The sequence below is a fragment of the Bidens hawaiensis genome, unplaced genomic scaffold (genome assembly GCF_021521415.1).
Source record: "Bidens hawaiensis isolate Kalapana, Puna unplaced genomic scaffold, B.hawaiensis_p1.1 tig00004020_1, whole genome shotgun sequence".
NCBI classification, from domain to species: Eukaryota; Viridiplantae; Streptophyta; class Magnoliopsida; order Asterales; family Asteraceae; genus Bidens; species Bidens hawaiensis.
In genome coordinates, this window is record NW_027491236.1 from 481,251 (window position 1) to 503,252 (window position 22,002).

Below are 22,002 nucleotides of genomic sequence, written 5' to 3' on the forward strand. Positions count from 1 at the left end.
ACGAAATTCACAATGGACATTAAAAAAAAAAACTGGTCAAATAGACATTTGTTGACTTTGAATATTGCTTCAAATAGACAATTTGGTCATTTTCCGTTATAACGCCCCCCATAAACAAACTTTAAACTGTTTAATCCAAAAGCAAGATACTTATAGTTCAATAAACTTAATACTTAATACATTAACAAGATAATTTGTTAACATCTTCTAAACTAATTAACTAGAGATGTTCATCATCATATGCCAAACCAAAAGAAGCTGCAGCCGGTATATTGTTCCAGTTATGCATTTTAATTTCCTTATACCGGCCATGGCCTTCAGTCCGATCCACGATGTATATCCCATCAGACTTAAGCAACCAACTGCACCTCCAGTGATCTGCATTGCTGTCGGGCTCACGACAAAGCCTGCTGATCGGATTGATGGTATTGCGATTGAACACGTCAAAAACTTGTTCTTGGGTACCCTTATATGCATGGCAAAAGTAAAGAGTACTCGGTTCGATAATGTTGTCACAGAACTTCCAATCAACAGATTCATGTAATCCAAGGGATTTCATGCCGATATCGTCGTTCCTGGATTTGCAGTGAACTTGAACTTGGTGAATGCTATCGACCTCGTTGATCACATTGATGATCCAACCATCTGACCAGAAACAACGCTTTGCAGCTGTTGCTGCAATCGTACAAACGAGCGTGGTGAAGAAGATGATCACGGGTTTCATGGCAGGCTGGTTTAGGTTTAGTGTTTGGAAATGATGCATTTTGCAGGTTAAATAGGGCCGGAGTTTATGTTCAGTGTAATTTTATGAAAAGATTATGAAATTAATGATATGATTGGTCTAGTATTTATTTGTGGAAATGCTTGCATGGGAGGTTATTTAGTTACCAAATAGGTGTGGTTGAAAAATATTTGACAAAATTGATTATAACTCGTAAGTCATAAGACCCAATATGACTCGTTAAGACATGTCCTGCCCAAAGTTAACCTTTAATCAAAACAACGTTAATTATGGTTAAACAAAGTCACTATTATTGATCGGTTAAATCCAATGTTTCTTACACATTAAAGCCTAGCATCCGCGATAACTCTTTTAACTCAATATGACTCGTTATAACTTTTTCATGCATAAGCACTAATTATCAAATCGAGCACATTAAACCTAATAAAGCTCGTTAATCTCCATTAACAGGTATCATGACTCGCAATATTGGATACGGACCATTAGACCATGTGTAGTGGATTGAGCCCCTATAGGGACGTTTTTCGCCATGTGGTGCCACATCACCATAGAGGAGTTTTTCAAAAAAAATGTAGTGGATGGAGTTTCTTCTAATAATTACCTCATTATTATTTTTTTTAAAAACTTTTTTTTAAAATGAAACAACTACACCAACCCACCAATCATCTTCCCCTATTCCGGCACTATGTGGGAAATTATCACCTATTTTATAAAGAGTATTTAAGTTGGTCAATCAATGCCAAAACATAACCAACCATACTAATTTACGGTTAAACTTGATCATATATAGTCAAACTTATAATTTACGCAAACTTTTATATAACACTTCAGATCCATATATGTTTTGTGATATTTTTTGTAAAAACATACAATCTTGAAACTTTATGTAAGTTATAAACTTATAATTTCCTTCTTCAGTGCATGAATAGTGTTATATAGCGGAGAACGGCAACTATATACTAACAAGAGGGTATAATATATATATGCACAACAATAACAGGCTGCTCTACACATGACTATGCTTAAAATCAAATGGCTGCATTCTTGAGGATCATGTTCTCAAGAAAGATCCAGTGAATCGAGTTGTATAACTTTTTATGCTCATCGTACAAGATATGCCCACGTTTTGCTCTGTAAGGGGAGTTTATCTTCACCAACCTTTCCCGCATAGGAGAGATTGATCTGAATGTGTCCCAATGGTTGCCTGCGGGTTAACAGATCCATTTGATGCTTTCCAATCCACGAGTTCTTGAAGAGCTGTCAGAATCTACAATGACTGATGGGTTTGACCATTTCATATCGCTTGATTGGTCAATAAATCCACTGCAACTTTTGCCGCCTTAGTTTGAATGATAAAGCCATTAGCCAGTGCATCATGTTTCATCCAATACACGGGATGATCTTGTTAAAAGGCCAAAAGCCCATGTCTTGATCAAGGTCGAAAAGATATGCTATGTACAAAAGCAAGACGTCTGGTGGGTTTGAGGGGGTATGCATGACCGACGATGGACTGAGGTTCCTTAATTTGGGTAAGGTCGGGTGTGTATCTTGACTTGTTGACTTGACCTGATCACAAGAGTAATTGAAAATGGAAGCAATGCAAACAGACCCACAAGCCTTACTCAACTAAAAATTGAAACTCGGGGTTTTCAAGGAGTTCAGCAGGTGGTTTAATGTTTGTAAAATCTTTCACGTTAATGGATTTAGCAAGTTCGTCAACTGGGAACGCCATGCTGCAAATAACAAAAATTGGAACAATTCACACATCTTTTAACAACGTAAATTATATTTCATTGCATTGTATATATAAGGGAGGGTTCTAGGTAGAACACAGATTTTTGCAAGAGTACACGGAACAAAATAAATCATTCATTTTTTCAGCCTTAATTTTTTTTTAAATAAAGAACGAATTGCACAGTTGGTCCCTTATATTACGTATTTGATACATAATTTCCAGAAATTACGCCTTCAATCCAGTGCTTTTAAAAAAAGTAACACATTTAATCCCTTGCCTTGGATGTAGGTGTCTTTGACTAAAATGCCCTTAACAATGACCAAACAGAGAAAAATAAAAAAACTAGATTTTAAACGGGACTCATCACCTAATTTAAAAGATTTCTTTCTACTCTTTCTCTCTCTAGAAATATACGTGCAATAGTAAGGGTTCTTTGGTCATTCACACCAACTTAACAGAAAAAGATGACCCCATCCAAGGGAAGTGACTAAATGTGTTACTTTTTTGAAAATCACCGCATATGATTCAAATCCCTAATATTCACAAAAAAAATGGTTGAAATGGAATGCGTATTCATCTCTCTTGGAATACAAAAGCAAAGATATGAACAAACTTCGTATATATATAGAACCTACACATGTGTAAGTCATGTGTGGATTACCTGCACGTGTGTACGTAAACAACCACCACCATACCCAGTAATAATCCACCAATAGCAAAGCTATTGGTAGGGTCTGGGGAGGGTGGGATGTAGGCGAACCATACCTCTATCCAAAAGGATAAAGAGGTTGCTTCAAATGAGACCCCCAACTCTAGTCAAGACTTGCATCAAAAAGCATCGCATACAAATATATAGTGCTCGTGTGTTAGTAGTGATGGTTTTAAAAAGCACATGAGTGAAAGACTACCATAATTCCAAAAACCCAAGATGTCGTGTATGTGTATGCGCGCGTGTGTGTGGAATGACAGGCAAAGTCTAACAAAAATATAAACTTGTCTACACATGTGTAGATGATGGTTAAAATTTAAAAAAAAAAACTTATGAACACATTAGTATGGTGGTTCTCTATGTACATAGCGTACACATTTGTATTTAGTAAGTATAAAAATTTTAAAAAATATGAACCATTGATCAAAGAATTAAATGATTTGGGTATTTTCTTTTTGCTCTCGCGATAATTTAGTAAACTGTAATGAACCTCGGTGTATATAGTTAATGTATACCTAGAAGTGTCATCTATCAAATAGGAGTCACTATCAGGATCATTGGAGTCCTCTGACATTAGAACTTTTAACTTGGATACAACCTGTAGAAAGTCAATAATTTAATTGTTTGAGAGGTAAACAAATAACAATAACCAAATATAATATTTTTATTATCCTTACTTCGGGTGCGGCACCATGTGTATCATCTTTATCATTTAAATAGAAAGTGCAGAGTCTAAAAAGTTGTTGGATACTTAGAACCTGTGTCAACTAAAGTTAGACATTCAGTTCATGATATATAAAAACAAAGCGGGTGACTTACAGGACATAGTTTAGTTGTGAACTCGTCGTATGTGATTTTAGATTTCTCTTTTGTAACCTAAAATGAAAAGGTAAAGAATTGTTACTCGGAATTGAAAAATAGAGAAAATAATTTAATTTATTTTATTACATACCAAAAATTCAGCTGCCTGCCTTACACGGTTAATTTCATCCACTGATGAGCCTGCATACTGATTCAATGAGTGGTTTGGGTTATTTTTAATCTCAAATGGGTCCAACAAAACACTTAACAGAAAAGGGTACGGGTCAAATCGGCAGAACAAGTCAAACGGGGTGAAAGTCGTAATGCATAACCGTTTCTTGGTAGCTTTATTAAACGATTTAGATTAGTATTCTAATAATATTGTTTTTGTAGTCAAATTTTAAAATTGGACCAAAAAGGCGTTTTCATTCTGTAAAGGATGACCCTTTTTGACCGGCTACCCAACCCAACCGACTCACCCATCTTGCCATCTTTAAACAAAATAGTGAAGGTTTGTCTGTAAACGGACAGAACAAACATTCGTGAACATTCAACATAAAGTTCGTTTATGTTCATTTATTTAGCTAAAAACAAACGTGAATACATGTTTTGTTTGTTTACATATTCATTAAAAAGTTTCAGCCCATTACAATTTGTTTAGTTTATCAATTTAAAATATCATATACAATTTACTCTAGTTTTATCAATTTTTAGGTCCAACACAGAGGCGGATCCAAGGTGTTGTGCAGGCCCATGAATGCATACATATATATTAACCAAAATGTTCTTTTATTAAAGATCCAACCCAATTTTTATAGAGATTTGGGGCTTGGTTGGGGCACAATTCTTTTCATGCATAGGCCCATTTCACTACTTATTATAATAAACTAAACAAAAGTCTTTAATATCAGCAAAACTAAATTAACTAAACTTAAAAACCCTACCGAGACCTCCCATCAATCTTTGGCCAAGCAATTTTAAGTTTTTAATGGTGTTTTAAAACTTTTATGTTACTTTTTTAAGCAATAGAAAAAATTTAAATGATTACTTTTGTTTTTTTTATAAATACTTTGTATGTTAGGTTTGTTTATGTTAGACTTTCTGTTCGTTTAGGTTAATTTGTATGTTTATGTTAATATGTCTTTTATCAAACCAATTTTGACCGACTCATATTTTGCCTCTCGTACTCAAAAATTCTGTATTCGTCAATGGTCCAACATAATAATGTTCATGTTTACTTTTAATTCACACAATTATGTTTGTTCATCCATATTAAGTTATGTTCGTTCCTGAACCATTTAATTATACTATTAACGAACAAATATAAATGAACACAAACACACTCACTTTTCTTAACGAACGACCACAAGCAAGAAAATACGCTCGTTTCGATGTTCATTTTTTATTGTTTTTCGGTCAAAGTTAAAAGAGCTAAGTGAATACCTCTGTTGTGACTTTAGAACACCAAAGCTCTAGTTTAGCCAATCCTGCTTTCACATACTTCCCATTTGGTAATGTGCAACACATTTTGTGTAGAAGAAAGCTGGCATGGCAATTAAATATTTACAGTTTAGGAAATGAGATAACTAGTTTGACATGAACAGAATCGTTACCTGTTGAAAAGCTGTACATCAATGAATGAAAAAACTTGACAAAATATCTTCTGAATAATGACTATTGGCACCTAATAAAATTATGCTGAGATGGTTAAAAGAATGAGAATACAAGTAACCTTAATAAATATTTAAAAAAAAAATAACCTACAAAGCATTCTTTTAATGTATCAAGCAGGCAATCGAAGCTTTCAATGATGCTATCCCAAAATTCAACTGGAAAAACTTTACCATCTGATGTTATTGGTGCCTGAATTGTTTACAAATTGCAAAAATTAGCATCATATACAACAACAACAACTTATGATGGTTTGAATTGCAATAAAACTTATAATAAACATATGATACCTGAATACAAGAGGCTATAAGTTGTGACAAATCTCTCTTTAAGTTGTTACGAATAAACCCATATAATTTTTCAACATATGTAGCAAGTTGTTTTTTAAAAAGCAAAGCTGGGTACTTGACTTCCACGTGGCACACTATACTAATGATTGATGCTGATCGAAATCCCTATAAAAATAAAAAAAAGTATCCCATAAATCCCCCAATTTTAGTACAATGAGATTCAAGACGTATTACCCCCCCCCCCCCCCCCCCCCCGGGATTTCCTGTAACAAATGATTCACTAAGAAAGATGAAAATCTTCACCCGATACATGCAAGTGGGTTAAACATGTTGAAACTTGCCTGAAGTTGAGTTTTGATGCACACAAACCCCTTAATCATTTTATTTAAAGATTTAGATTATTATTGTAATAATATTGTTTTGTAATCATTATTATTTATAAAAGTTATAAAAAATCAACAGAAGTATTTGCAGCCAAACCACCTCGTACAATAAAATGACCTATGATTAGACCTTTAAACGAACTGAACATCCGGTGAATCATCCAGCGGGAAATTCGCTTATTTAATAAACGAACGGACACGAAAATCATTTTTGTTCATTTAGTAAAACGAACAAACATGAACAGATGCCTTGTTGTTCATTAATGCGCAATTGTGCAATTATGATTGTTCGTTTATGTTTGTTTAAGTTCGGCCGTGTGTAAACATAAACGAGCAGGAACACGTTCATTTTCTTAGCGAACGAACACCCTGCCCATTTCAACTTGAAATGTTTCAACCATTACCCAACACACCCGACCAGTTTACTAGAAAACGAGTTTGTATTTAGAAACAAAGAGTACTTGTGTCATCCTTCCAAATAATGATGTCGGCTGCTGAGGTTTAGGAGGACTCGGACTTAAAGTCTTTTGAATCAAAAACAGCAATGTAGATGTGACAGAGAGCCAATAAGCCATATGTTTAATTTCTTCGCTTTTCTGAAAAATATGTAATAACGTAATCTAATTACTAATTATATAAATGTCAAAGGTAAAAAATTATATAAGCACAGACCTCTATAGCCGAACCCATCATCTGGATGGTCCGATCAAAAATGGTAGTTATATCTGGTTCAAAAGCTTTGCAGTGCAAAAGACTTCTGTATATAACATATGTAGCAACCGGCTTCCCTTGAGAAAATCCTAAATCTTGTGTAGCAGTTTTCATAACATTATCAACCAGTTCCTATATGGAAAAATACAATTAGATGAAAAATAAATTAAAGAAATATATGTGAAAAAAAAATCATGTAAAAGCGTACGCGCTCCCTTCCTATGGTGGATTGTGTCAAGTTGCTATCAAACTTCTTTGAAGGACTGCCACTTTGACCTTCCTGCAAATTAAACACTTGTCATTTTTAGCTTATCTAAGAAAGTGATGTGGCAGCTGACATGGTCCTTTAACATTACCTTTTGCCTTAAAATCTGGTCTTCTGCTTCCATGTCAGCAATCCTTTCTTGAAGACTAAAGAACCAAAAAGCATACAAGTAAGAAACTTATTTCCTTGGATTTAAAGTGAAAAATAATAACGTTTTAATGTAATATACAACCTTTGCATGTCAAGTTTCAAATCAATTATCTTTGCTTCTGCATCCATAGCTTCTTTTAACCTCTCTTCACTTAACTTACTGGTCTCTTCATATTTCTTCTGTGTTTCACTAGTTTCCAGTTCCAATGAACTAACCACAGCCTGCATATAACATATTATATTATTAAAGGTTGTATAAAAAGACATATTTTACTTTAAAAGTCAACCTTGAGTTTCTCATTGTCAGTAGTAAGTGTTTCTATTTTCTCATTGTCAGCAACACGAACTTGCTCCATTTCTTTCTTTGTAGCATCAAGCAGTTCTTTGGTTTCTTGAAATTGAGCTTCCACTTCTTCTATTGTTGACTGTAATTTTGCATTTTCCTTATTTTTAGTTTCCTCCATCTCGGCCTACAAAATTTTAGCAATTCAACAAATTAAAACAGAAAAAATAATATTATTTTTTTATGTTTTTTGTATCAAAAATATTATGAAGTACCAATTGAATTTCCGTCTCTTTTATAGCAGACTGCAGTTCTGTGGTTTCCTTATTTTTAATTTCTTCCATCTCAGCCTACAAAAATTTAGCACTTCAACAAATCAAAAACAAAAAATAAATGTAAAAATTTAGTAAACCTAAAGTTTTGCATTCTAGGTAGGCTTGTAAAGGAATCGAACGAATATGAACGGAGTAAGTTTGTGTCCGTCCGTTCGTTTAATTTTAACTGAACAGACACCCGAGCATGAAGAATTAAGCGAATGGGGTTTTCTTTTTCGTGTCCGTTCGTTAAGAAAATGAACATGTTCATGTTTGTTTATGTCCGTTTGTTAATTGCATAAATTAGCAGTTCACGGGCATAACTGTAACTGAACATAGACGAATGACGTAAGTGAGCTAAACCAATTAATAGTAGATGTCAACAACAGTGTGTTGGACTTAAAAAGTTATTAAAATGAAACTATATGGTAATGGCCTAAAACATTTAAATGAATATATTAACGAACATAAACGAACGAGCGTAAACTAGCATAAATGAACACTCACCAACATATATGAACGAATATTAGACATAATATGTTTAGTCATAAGGGATCTGAATATGTAGAGTCAAGGGATATGGATGGTCTGTAGGTTTCAGTTGTGGTAAACGCAGCAAGGAGAGCCATTGTTTGGCTGTGTCAGAAAACAAGATGAGCCGGACTGTTGTGTCGGCGGTGGCGGCAGAGAGACTAGGCTCTGATACCAAGTAAAAGTTGGTAATTGTATATTGTATTTGAATGTCTATGTACAAGATGAATATAGGGATATATAAAGGGATTACAACTGAAACCTACAGACCATCCATATCCCTTGACTCTACATATTCGATCCCTTATGACTAAACATATTCTGTCTAATAACGAACAAGACACGTGTTCATGTCCGCTCGTTTAACTAAATGAACAAAAAACTTTGTTTACGTTCCTTTGTTTATTAAGTAACCGAACAAAAGCGAACTTCCCACCAAGCGATTCCCTGAATGCTCAGTTTGTTTACAAGCCTAAGTCTAGGATATCTTATTTCTTGCTTTACATATCAAAAGTATTATGAAGTACCAATTTAACTTCCATCTCGTGTATAGCAGATTGCAGCTCTGCAGTTTCCTTTTTCTTAGCTTCCTCCATAACAGTCTACAAAAATCAAAACCAAATCAAACTACTACAAACAAAATAAAACAGTTGTAATTGACTTTATGTTTTTGTGCATTAAGAAATAGAACAAGTTATTAAAAGGAACAGATCACCAATTCAGCTTCCTTTTCCTTTATAGTAGACTGCAATTTAGCCTTTTCCTCATTTGTAGCTTCCACCATGCCGGCCTAGAAATTTGGATGCACACAAAAAAAAAGTTAAAAAAAAACAAGTTTTTGTTGGTGATCTCATAATTGCATCCTTTGTGTGTCACAACACGAGTACCAATTGAACTTCCATCTCTTTTATAGCAGACCGCAGTTTTTCACTTTCCTTATTTTTAGCTTCCTCTATCTCAGCCTACAAATTTTGAAAGCATTTTAAACAATCATAAACAAACAAAAGGAAAAAAATCATGTCAAAACTATAATTCCTTTTGTGTACCAACTGAGCTTCCATCTCTTTGATAGCAGACTGCAGTTTTTCACTTTCCTTATTTTTAGCTTCCTCTATCTCAGCCTACAAATTTTGAAAGCATTTTAAACAATCATAAGCAAACAAAAGAAAAAAAATCATGTCAAAACTAATTCCTTTTTGTGTACCAACTGAACTTCCATCTCTTTGATAGCAGACTGTAGTTGTGCATTTTCCTTACTTTTGGTTTCCTCCATATCAGCCTAAAAAGATTCAAAGAAGATCAAACAATCAAATATTAAAAAAAGAACAATAAATTAAAACAAAATTTTGTAATCTTTTTAATGTTTCATGAAACAAGAAGAAGAACAACTTGTTAGAAATGTATGAGCATCAATTGAAAGCATTTCAAACAATCAAAAGCAAACAAAGAGAAAAAAAATAATGTCAAAACTAATTCCTTTTTGTGTACCAACTGAACTTCCATCTCTTTGATAGCAGACTGTAGTTGTGCATTTTCCTTACTTTTGGTTTCCTCCATATCAGCCTAAAAAGATTCAAAGAAGATCAAACAATCAAATATAAAAAAAAGAAAAATAAATTAAAACAAAATTTTGTAATCTTCTTTTTAATGTTTCATGAAACAAGAAGCAGAACAACTTGTTAGAAATGTATGAGCATCAATTGAAAGCATTTCAAACAATCAAAAGCAAACAAAAAGAAAAAAAGTCAAAACTAAAAATCCTTTTTATGTGACAAGAAATAAAAGTTCTTGGAACATAATAGATCACCAATTTAACTTCCATCTCTTTTATAGCAGACTGCAGTTCTGCATTTTCCTTATTTTTAGCTTCCGCCATATCAGCCTAAAACAATCAAAAATAAACAAAAGAAAAATAAATTAAAACCAAAATTTGTAATATATATTTTTAAGTGTTTTGTGTGTGAATCAAGAAGCAGAACATATTGTTGGAAGGTTATTAAGCACCATTTGAGCTTCCATCTCCTTTACAGCAGACTCTAGCTTCAGAGTTTCCTTCTTTTTAGCTTCCTCCATCTCAGCCTACAGAAACAAAAAGGTCAACAAATATTGTTTCGGGTCAACCTGACTCATACCATAAAGTCTACGGGTTTGAACTGAACCCATTGTGACCAGTTACCCAACCACATGCCCATTACGGGTGTGCAGTTGGCTTTGAGCTCAAACCAAAACATAAACCAAACCGTCGGTTTTTGTTTCGATTTGGTTGAAAGTATACTTACCCTATTGCGTTCCTCCTCCTGCAATCGCATGGCCAGTTCTTTGGCTTCTTGTTCCAATTTAGATTTGGCATCTTGGAGAGCACTAGTGTCACTTGCAATCTACAACAATACATATTTATGCATGCAAAAAAAAAAAAGAGTGTTGAAACCAACTTCCACATCAATGTATTAGAAATTTAAGAATATGTAGAATTTGGTGTAACTAAAAATAATTTGAAAGAGAAAGATGTCATTAAATCTCGAGTCACCTTTTTAAGCCTTCTTAATTCTACGTGTGCCAAGTCTTTCCTTAAAATAGACTGCGCGTAAACTGCTACTTTCCTCGTTTTAAAATAACGACGCAGTGCCAAATGTCGCCGACATCGACTCTGCAAGTTCATTATGGAGAAATATAAATTTAAGAAAGAAAAAAGAGAGCCTATGACCAGGCTTTTATACTAGATGATTAAAATTAGACGTGGCAAAATGGATGTGTTGGGTAACGAGTCAAAACAGATTCATGTCCAAATGGGCAATTTTGAAAGGGGGTCATATGGGTCAGGCTGGCCTGTTAATTCTTTTCCCCATAATTAACAAAAATACCAACACCTTTATACAAAAACTGAAAATGGTAAATATGAAATTTGGTATTATGGACAGTTTTGTGCATAGCAATTCAGTTATAAATATAGTAAGTATGATTTTGTGGAGAAAATGTTAAGTCAAAGATTATACCTGGATACCAATTGCTGCTTTTGTTTTCCTTTTATGATTATATGCATTGCGTGCAGCCATTCCACGCATTCCATTTTGAATAAAAATAACTGAAGAACTCATGTATTTGTAACGAGTTCTCTCACGATGCATGCGTGCGTTTTTCTGAATCCTCAAACATGCCCTTTGTTTCCTTCGACGCTCATAACAAAGACGTGCAACTTCCCCTATAAAATGTTACAGTTGATCCGTTCACTTATTAAATGGCCAGTTTGGGTTGTGTTTTATCTCAAATGAATTGAATAAAAAACATTAGCTAAAAGATTGTTTGCTTTTAATGCATACAACTAGGCTTGTGAATGAACTGAACGTTCAATGAACACTTGTGAACCGCTTGGCGGGAAGTTCGTTTATTTAATAAATGAACGAACATGAGCAAACATATTTGTTCATTTAGTTGAACGAATGAACATGAAAACACCTTCTGTTCGCTCATTTATGTTCATGAACATTTGTTCATTTAAATTTGTTCATTTGCGTTCATTAATGTTCATTAGTTTAAATTTGGCCAGCACAACTTAGTCTAGTTTTAATAACCTTTTAGGCCCAAAACTTTGCTCTTCACATTACTTTTAACTAGTTTTAGCTCACTATGCCAGTTCCTTTACATTGTTAAAGCATAAACGAACACGAACAGTTGATTTTTTTAACGAATGAGCATGAACAAAAAACCCCTCGTTCGTTTAAATGCCCGTGTTCGATCGTTTGTTCAGTTAAAGTTAAACGAACTAACAAGCACATTCTCCGTTCGTGTTCGTTTGGTTCGTTTACCAGCCTACACACAACCTCCAAATTCATTCTATTCAAAAATTAGATATAACAGTGTTTTCAAAATCATAAGTAATTCTTTTAAAAACTGGAAAGAATGTGTGCGGGTCAATCCGACTCATTTGGAACAATTTTAACCAGAAACTGTACTGCTAGAAAGGTAATAGTTGTGTATACCTCTACATATAGTTTGTATAAGTACAGCTGAAGATCGTAGCAAGATAAACTTCTTGCACATAGAATACCCACGAAACCTTTTCTGGATTTTGATAACGGATCTTCCTAAAACCTCGGCTCTACGAGCATCAATTTCTGCCATTTGTCCCGCTCTTAAAAACACTTTCGTTTTACCAATCTGCAAGAGTTTTAATCAGAAACGTTGCACCTGTAAGAATATTCACACCATATAAAACTTAGCACTTGAAACTGCAACTTAAAAAGAAAATCTTTCAAGTACCTGATACCCTTCAAGGTCCGCCTTCTGTAATAATACCTTTGAAGCCTCTATTTCATCACTACAGTTAAATGCAGATAAGTATTTGTTATTAAAATTATGTTTAAGTACATTAAAGTCGATGGTACTACCTATATGATACAACATTAGGTGAAAGAATCTTGAAACGTTCTACAAATTCATGGAACGGTTTACGAGTAGGGAAACCCGCACAACTGATCCTAATTGCCTCCATAACTCCCTGAAATAACATGACTTGTGGTTAGGCCTCTAAACAAATCGAATGCTCAATGAATGTTCGGTTGGAAGTTGGTTTATGTTCATTCATTACACAACTTTTTGTTCATTGTGAATGAAACACATGTCTTGTTTGTTCTTTTACGTTCGATTATGCCCGTTTGATTGTATCCAACTATCCATTCATTTATGTTCGTTTAAATATTGGTTCAAATAAATTTGTTACTGATATTAATTTAAAATCAATTTGCATTTCGTCTTTGAAAAACTTTTATTTGAATATCTTTGTTTACCTTTGAACTACTGGATGTAATGATCTCGATATTTTAGCTTTTAACTTGGGAATATGGGTAGGTGTTCGTTTATGTTTGTGAACCATTCGCTTAAAATATTAACAAATGAACATGAACAAGAAAAGCCTTTCGTTTAAAAGTACATGTTCGTTCGTTTGTTCGGTTGCCTACTTGGGGCCTCAATATGCAAGAACAAGTATATAAAATTGGATACATGAAAACCCTAGAAATGCTAAACTTACGCCGCATCGAAGTTGTTGTAATATATTCGGATTCTCAAAAATTTCAGGCTTTAAAAGATTATTTGGTTTGACACAACGAACATAATGTGGCTCTGTGTGACTCAGTGTCTCAAGCAATGCTTGTAATTGTTGCTGTTAAGACGAAACATTCCAAGATGAGCTAGACTATATAATTAGGAGTGTGCATAAAACCGAAGTAAACGAACCTATATAACCGAGCCGATATAACCAAACCTAACCAAAAACTGATGGGTTGGTTGACTTTTTTTAAAAACCAAACCGACCCACAAATTAGTAAAGCACGGTTAACCGGCCCAAACCACTACCTTTAACCAATCCATAACTGAAGATTTAGTAAAACCATTGCATGGCCGGGATATTATAAGGATTCCTTAAAAAATTTCAACCCCAATTACATTGCGGGGTATTTAGTAAAGCATTGTTTTGGGTTATTTTGGTCAAGCCCAAACATCGCACGACCAATTCCAGTTCAACTTCTAAAGCCATTAGCCATCATCGACTTAACCATAACCGATTGGTTCTAGTTCTTTGGTTAACTTTCGGTTGTGATTACGGTTTTGGACCAAAACTGACCCAAACCGTCCCACGCACACCCTTATCTGGCAGGCGAGTGAGTAATGGGTAAAAACAAGTTTAGGTTGAAAAATAGTCACTTTCTGAAACGGATTGAAATGGTCTTGTCAGGGTTGACCTGCAACGCTTTTCATCTATTACTATAAACCTTTTTAACACAAAATAAACATTATTACAATAATAATATAAATCTTTGAACAAAATGACTTAGGAGGTTGTAACTTGTAAGCAATAAAAATATACTTTGGTCAACTTTCAAGGCAACCCATTTGACTCATAGCTAAGTTTTTTTCTGCAACCCAATTGGGATAGAACACACCCCAAATCAACCATATATAGAATGCAAGAATAATGGTGGACTGATAGATGTAGAAAAGTTATATGACCTTAAATTGGGAACCGATTGATATGAATTTTGAAGCTTTTGATGAATCTTGTGCAAGAGGCGGGAATAAGCTTGATACAAAAGAACACTTAGAAGCATTCATGAGAGCCTGATGCTCAGCAACAACATAGTCCTTGTTTTTATCCAAGAAGAAGTCACATTGATAGGTGACCTAAAACAAAGTACTTCAAATAAATATAAAAATATCAAATATCTTGCACTTTGTCTACATACAAATGCATTAACGGTTGATTGGATTTGCATTTTGAAGCTGATTATCTTATATCTAATTTTGTTCATTCAAAATCGCAGATAATCACTTTCAAAGTGAACAACCAACACCCATTAATAACAATATGTATTTATGTTAGTTATTATTATGCAATAAAAGGAAATGAATATACATACATCACCAGCATAATGGCAAATGGTGAAGTCTGTATTTGATAGCTTCGGTTTGCTAAAACGTTTATGATCTTTAAACGTCTGGTAAAGCTTTTCAGCAAAGGTATTATGAGTGGATCTTGGAAACATGCTGCATGGAATAGACATGACAAGGTCAGTTTTGTAATTTTAAACACAACGTTTTGGCTATTAAAGTTCATCATAGAAGGTGGCTCAGTACTTAACAAAGCATGTCATAACACATTGAACCACTAAGTAGCATCAATAAGTATTAACTACATAAAAACATCTCTTATTTAAACAAAATGCATGCATACCAAGCTTCATCCAAAAGAGCAAGGATTCCCCCTGGTTTCTGAAGCAATCAAAAGCTAGATTAGATCAACAGAAGAATATTATACAAACTGGTAGAGCTGGTGGATTGGGTTACGACAGTAAACGAACCGAGCCAGGTTGAAATCAGGCTAGACATCAAACTTAAATGAGCCGATTTAGCTCCGCTCGTTTATTTTAACAAGCTGAAAAGTCGAGCTTGAGTTCGGCTCGTAAATTAGCTCGAGCCAGCTCGTTAAAATATTTTTAATTTTTGTTTACATGTATTGATATATAAAGGACAAAAAAATATATATTTTTTTGTTTACATTTATTATTTTGAATTTTTCTTTTTTACCTTTTAAAGATCAAAATGCAGATTCAAAATACTATGGGTATGTTTGGTTGGAGGTAATGGAATGAAGGGGGAATGGAATGAGAGAAGGAATGGAATGGACTATGGAATGAAATGGATCATTACATTCCTTTATCTTGTTTGGTTAACATATTGGAATAAAATGAATTATTACTTTATGTTGTTTGGTATAAAAAAAATTGTAAGAATGAAATAGAAATAATAAAAACACTTCTAGCTCAAAATACTTTTTACAAAAAAAAAAAAAAACTACAATGGCGATGGTGGTAGCTCCGGCAACGAAAATGGTGGTGGTGGTGGTCAGGCGGCAGGGGTGGCGGTGGTAGAATTGGTAGTGATGGCAATGATAGTATGGTATGGTGGTGGTGGTAGAATTGGTAGTGATGGCAATGATAGTATGGTATGGTGGTGGTGGTGGTTAGGCAACGACATTGGTGGTGGCGGTGATGGTCAGGCAGCAGCGGTGACAATGGTTGCGATGGTTACGACGACGTTGTTGGCAGCGGCGGTGGCGACGGAGGTAGTGGTGGTGCTGATAGTAGTTGTGGTGGTTGTTGTTAGGTGGTGGTGGTGTTGAGAAAGTAGGGTGAAGGAGGAATGGAATGAAAAAAAAGAAGGGGGGTGGGAAGGAATGGTTTTGATGGAATGGGATTCCATGTGTAATGGATGATTCCATTCCCTTGAACAACCAAACACCACTTTTCTCATTCCCACGCAATGAATCATTCCATTCCCCCTGTCATTCTTGCATACCAAACGCAACCTATGTGCTATTTTTGTTTTTTGTTTGGTAATATTTTATATGTTATTATTATTATTATTACTAGTATTGTTGCATATATAATAAAAATTGGGGTTTTGTTTAAACGAGCCAATTATCGAGCTAGCCACGAGCCGAACCAACCCTGGCTAGAGCTCAACTTGCTTGCCAGCGAGCTTTTTTCGAGTCAAGCTTTTCTCAAGCACACTTCAAGCTTTCTAGACAGCCCTGTTTGTCCAAAAAATTACACTTTTTATAAAGAAAAGTTAAAATTTTTTTCATATTTCAATAGTAAACAATAACTTATAATAAACTGGTTTAGACAGTTTAATGCATTAAATTACATTGAAAAAATGAGCACGGACCTTTTCAATGAGATCTAGAATGTCTTGATTATCCACAAACTCGATATAACTCCAATTGATTTCCTCCTTGGAATATTCTTCTTGCTCCATTTTGAAGACATGCTGCGAAAAAACACATTTTACCAGCACCCAGATTAACCTACTATACATGTTTTAAACATTTAAAAGCATGCTTAGATAAACAAACCTGATTAAAATGTTGTTGGAGTTTTTCATTAGTCAGATTGATGCAAAACTGCTCAAAACTGCATACAGCCAATTAACTTTTATGTTAAACTAATTAAAAAAAATCAGCAACTTATAAATCTGTCAAGCAAACAACATAGTTTCACACTAAAATTTGTTTCCATAACTTACTTTAGGCAAGTCATAATGAGCCAAAAATCAAACTTAGAGTTATGTATTAATGGAATCATTAACCTTTTTTTAAATGATGAACCAAAAGCATACCAGTTAAGCACCTGTTCGTCTTGAAACTCTCAAATCCATAAATATCCAGAACCCCAATCAAGAATTTTGAACTTGCATCTTGACCAATAGAATTATTAATCCTGGTCACAATCCTGGATGAGGCAATAAAGATCTTGAGCTATAAACCCAAAAAAAAAGGGGGGGGGGGTAATAAAGTATGGTGATGTGGCAAGATAGGCAGGCCAAACGGGTTGGATAACGGGGCAAAGCATGCCATTCTAAAAATGAACAAAACGGGTCTGGTTGGGTTGACCCACAACTTTTCTTGTCCATTCTCTTACTTTACAAAAATAATATTAGGTAGCCTATAAACGAACCGAACGCTTAGTGAACCGTTTGGTGGAAAGTTTGAACATGAACACATGTCTCATTTGTTCATTTAAATTCGTTTATGTTCTTCCGGTTAGGTTTAATTGTGTTTGTTAGTTTACATATATTTAAGTTCATTCGTTTTACATTCATTAATATATTCATTTACATGTTTTGGCCCGTTACAACTTAGTATAGTCTAAATAATTCTTAGGCCCAACACATTTTGCTTCACATTACTTTTAACTAGTTTTATCCGACTTATGTTCGTTAATCTATGTTCAGTTATTTTCATCAAAACCATTCATTTATATTGCTCACGAACAAACACGAACATGTTCGTTTTCTTAACGAACGAACACGAACAAAAAAACCATGTTCATCCAATTGCTCGTGTTCGATCATTTGTTCAGTTAAAGTTAATCGAACAAACACAAACATGCTATGTTTGCGTTCGGTACGTTTATAAGCCTAATATTAGGAGGTTGTATACATTAAATATAGCCTTTTAGAGGACTTTCAACTTGTTTGTTCAACCCATTTGACTTGTTTGAAATGAAAACACAAGCCAAATAAACCCATTCATTAGTAAACAGGTCAAAATCGCCACCTCAGCATACAGTCAATCTTTCAGTAAGATAAAACTTACCAATCAAACAATCTTGTATAAACAATTTTGGCCATAGCATCTCTACTGATAGCTGCAGAATTTGGATCAAGAGATTTCTTAATGCTCTCACCACGAGTTACCATCACTCTCTGGCAGAAAGATTCTTGTAGAGCCATCTCATCACACCTAAACAGAACATGTCTACATTATAAGAAACGCTTTCTCGAATAGAAAAAATTGGAAATAAAACTTATAAAGACGAACTACATGAAAAGCTCAGCTGCGGTTTTCAGATGAAAACGAGATTTATCATCTTTAGGTTGAGATGAGTCTGGTTCACTCCCTCTAGTGAACTCAATATTCCCTAAATGGAGAATTGCAGCAACAACACGGAATATAGCTTCCTGTAAAAGTAAAAAACTAGGCCTGTTAATGAACCAAAAGTTCAGTGAACTATTCATAAACAGCTCGGTTGGAAGTTCGTTTATGTTGGTTTATTTCATAAACAAGCGAGCATAAACAATACTATTTGTTCATTTATTTAAACGAACAAGCATGAACGCAAGTCTCCTTCATTCATATGTTCGTGACCTTTTTATGCTCGTTCGTTCACGTTCATTTATGTTGGTTTAGATTTTTTTGTTATTTTGACTTTTCTTGCCCAACAGATTGACGTTCATGTTTACTTTTAATTGTGTTCACTCGGTTATGCTTGCTCCTCTAAGTTCAACTATGTTTGTTCGTTTGGGTTCGTTTACGTTCGTGAACCGTTTGTTTATACTATTAATAAATGAACATGAACACGCTCGATTTCTTATCAAACAAACATGAACAAGAAAATCTCATTCGTTTAATTGTTCGTGCTCGATCGTTTGTTCGGTTAAAGTTAACACGAACATGCACCGAATGTGTTCATTCGGTTCGTTTACAAGCCTAAAAAACATTTTAGATTACACATGTTTACACAATATGACAAAATATCACATGTTTTGATAACCTGCTCATCAGAACTGATCCCAACAACACCCATGGCATGTTGTGTTGCAAGGTACTCTTTAGACTCATCTACTCCTGTGAGTTGATAACAATTTGATTGGTTAAGATAATGAAACGTTCGTGGGTCCCCCAGTTTATACTTTCCAGACACCTGAAAAATGCACCAGTGAAGGTAGTAGAAATCAAAAGGCATGAGCTCAAGAAAGCATAATCCAGTTACAAGATAATTGACATACTACCAAAAGTCCAAACAGAATGTATACACGCAAAAATATTCAGAATTTAATTTTACAGATAACTGATTATTACCTCAGGTGGTGCAGCACAGAGCATGTAAAAGCAATGATAACTTCTCTCAGGGTCAGAAACTTGACAAACCCGTGATCTTTCCAGCAAATAAGTTCTTATAGCAGCTCCCGATATCTTTCCAAATTCATTGAATTGGAGCTCAACAAACTTACCAAATCGACTGCAATAACAGAAATTTTTAGTTAAATAACCTAAAACACACTCAGGATTTGAAACTTTCAATACAAAAAGCGGTTGTAAACCTTGAATTGTTGTTCCTGACTGTCTTGGCGTTACCAAATGCTTCTAAAACCGGATTAGACTGCCAAAAAAATTATACTTTTTATTGTTATGCACTAAAATACACTTTGGGTGACCATTGACCTATTTGAACCATGTTCTTTTAAGCTAAATCTTCAAATCTTACCCATTTGACCTTTACAGACAAAACATAACCCAATTACCCGAATTACTCATTCATAACTATATGGGTCAAAACTCAAAACTGTCACCTTTAAGTGACAGCATGCTTAATATTTTAAATAAATATAGCATACTTCTAGAACTTGCTGCTCCACACTCCTTTCATCAGATCCGCTCCGGCCTCCCATATAAGCAAGATATTGCATAAGATTTTTTGTGCTTTCGGTCTTACCTGCACCACTTTCTCCACTCACCAGAATTGACTGGCTTATTCCTTCATTAATCATCTGCCTGCATTTTAAAAGGTCCTTATATGTATATAATAATATTTTGAAACTTAATAATTAGAGAGCCATATACTTATGATCTACAAAAGGGGTCCATTCAGGTTACAGGTTACTCCTAACAGTTCAAATAGTTCAAAAGCAGCTTATGGTATATCTTTAATGTGTACAACCTACTAAATCCCTTTATTCAAAAGTTAGATTCTAATATAAAAAAAACATTATTTTAATCATATAGAGCACACAAATTATACATAAAAAATGGGATTAAGACCGAAACCTATCTAATCAAAAGTGGGGTCTAGTTTAAGCTGTCAAACTAATGGCAAGGAGAAGCACGAGCGGAGCGGTCTGGCAAAACGTGCAACCCAACTCAGTTAGGCCCGTTTTGACACGTTACACAACCATTCATTAATAAATTGGGCCATTGGCACAGGGAGGAAGAAAAAGAAACGGCCGAGCACGGCTGAAACGAACGGACCTTGTTCATGTCCGTTCGTTTAGCTTTAATCGAACAAACAAACGAACACGAACGGATTTTCTAGTTCATGTTCATTCATTTAGAAAATGAACATGTTCGTTTATGTTTGATTTTTAATATTCTAAACAAAGGTTCACAAACATAAACAAACACCTACCAAAAATAAGTGTATTCCCAAGTTAAAGCCTAAAATACCACGACCATGACATCCAATAGTTCAAAAGTAACCAAAGGTATCCAAATAAAGGTTTATCAAATACGAAATTCAACTTTATTTAAATCAATACTAGTTATAAATATGTTTGAACCAGTACTTAAATGAAAAAATACAGATGAACAGATATAAATGAACGGACATAACCGAACGTAAATGAACAAACAAGATATGTGCTCATGTTCGTATAATAAATGATCAACATCCATGTTCATGTCTGTTTGTTTATTAAATGAACAAGCATAAACAAACTTCCCGTCACATGGCTCACTGAAAGTTCGATTTGTTTACAGGCCTATTTTGTTACCATTCATTAACAAATTGACACAAGGAGAAAGCAAAAGGAAAAGAAAAATGCCTGTATGCCATATCAGCAATCGCATAAGGATGTGGAGTCAATTCACCAAGAGCCATCCCTCTATATTTTTCCATCACACTTTTGTCATATAAATTTGGTATTCGTTTAAAAGGGTTCACCGCAATCAAAATATTTCCTGTGTAAGTCTGCAAAACCAGTATGTGACCAAATTTAGTATTAATTATAAAATTCAGCATCTATTATATTCAATCATAAGCTAAACAAATAGGTACTCACGTAAATTTCATCCACGTCAAAGCGACATTTTAAGTTTCGTAGAACCCCGGGCTCATGCAAATAAGCCAACTTTGTCATATCATCCACTCCACCTTCCGGGAAATCAGGATCTTTTGGATACACATTCGACAAAACAACTACAATCTATAGAAAATTAACAATTGCATCAGTAACTGTTTTCCTAATTCAAAAACTATAAACTAATAAACGAAAACGTACTTCTTTGCCGGATGAGCATTGTACTTTTAATTCCTTGTCATTAATTTCTAACACCTCACCATCTATCCAACATATCTCATTATCCTCCACCCAGACTTTAGTTCCAACTATAATATTAGATGCAGTAGACTGCAGCATTCATTACAAGTGTTAATTAATTAATCATTATTATAAAATTATACATGTAACAATATAATGATCGTAACAAAATTTGCAATACGTGAAATTAGGTTAAAATTGGACTCACCATTTGGGGAAAATGTCACCGATCGTGTTAAATGTTAATTACAATGTGGAGATCTGG

At 34.4% G+C, this 22,002-nt stretch overlaps 2 protein-coding genes across 2 annotated transcripts; both read right to left on the reverse strand.

Moving 5' to 3' along the window:
• Positions 1–220: 220 nt before the first annotated feature.
• Positions 221–763, reverse strand: LOC143625010 (S-protein homolog 6-like). The gene has a single exon (XM_077095483.1). The coding sequence runs from the start codon at positions 761–763 to the stop codon at positions 221–223; it is 543 nt and encodes a 180-aa protein (XP_076951598.1).
• A 1,208-nt stretch (positions 764–1,971) lies between these two features.
• LOC143625163 (myosin-7-like) lies at positions 1,972–21,569 on the reverse strand. The gene is made up of 43 exons (XM_077095595.1): positions 21,480–21,569; positions 21,243–21,388; positions 20,040–20,196; positions 19,746–19,804; positions 19,504–19,663; positions 19,196–19,345; positions 18,466–18,602; positions 18,238–18,384; positions 17,270–17,371; positions 16,996–17,053; positions 16,809–16,910; positions 15,313–15,350; positions 14,999–15,125; positions 14,592–14,762; positions 13,612–13,743; positions 12,971–13,080; positions 12,843–12,900; positions 12,563–12,740; positions 11,579–11,784; positions 11,113–11,232; positions 10,865–10,963; positions 10,590–10,664; positions 10,393–10,467; positions 10,074–10,148; positions 9,473–9,547; positions 9,301–9,375; positions 9,113–9,187; positions 8,016–8,090; positions 7,745–7,927; positions 7,540–7,679; positions 7,399–7,453; positions 7,251–7,322; positions 7,004–7,174; positions 6,793–6,927; positions 5,949–6,113; positions 5,752–5,850; positions 5,601–5,671; positions 5,431–5,530; positions 4,139–4,195; positions 4,006–4,062; positions 3,864–3,944; positions 3,702–3,784; positions 1,972–2,475 (listed from the first exon to the last, which is right to left on the reverse strand). The coding sequence occupies exons 1-43, from the start codon at positions 21,555–21,557 to the stop codon at positions 2,361–2,363; spliced, it is 4,644 nt and encodes a 1,547-aa protein (XP_076951710.1). The 5' UTR covers positions 21,558–21,569; the 3' UTR covers positions 1,972–2,360.
• Positions 21,570–22,002: the final 433 nt, after the last annotated feature.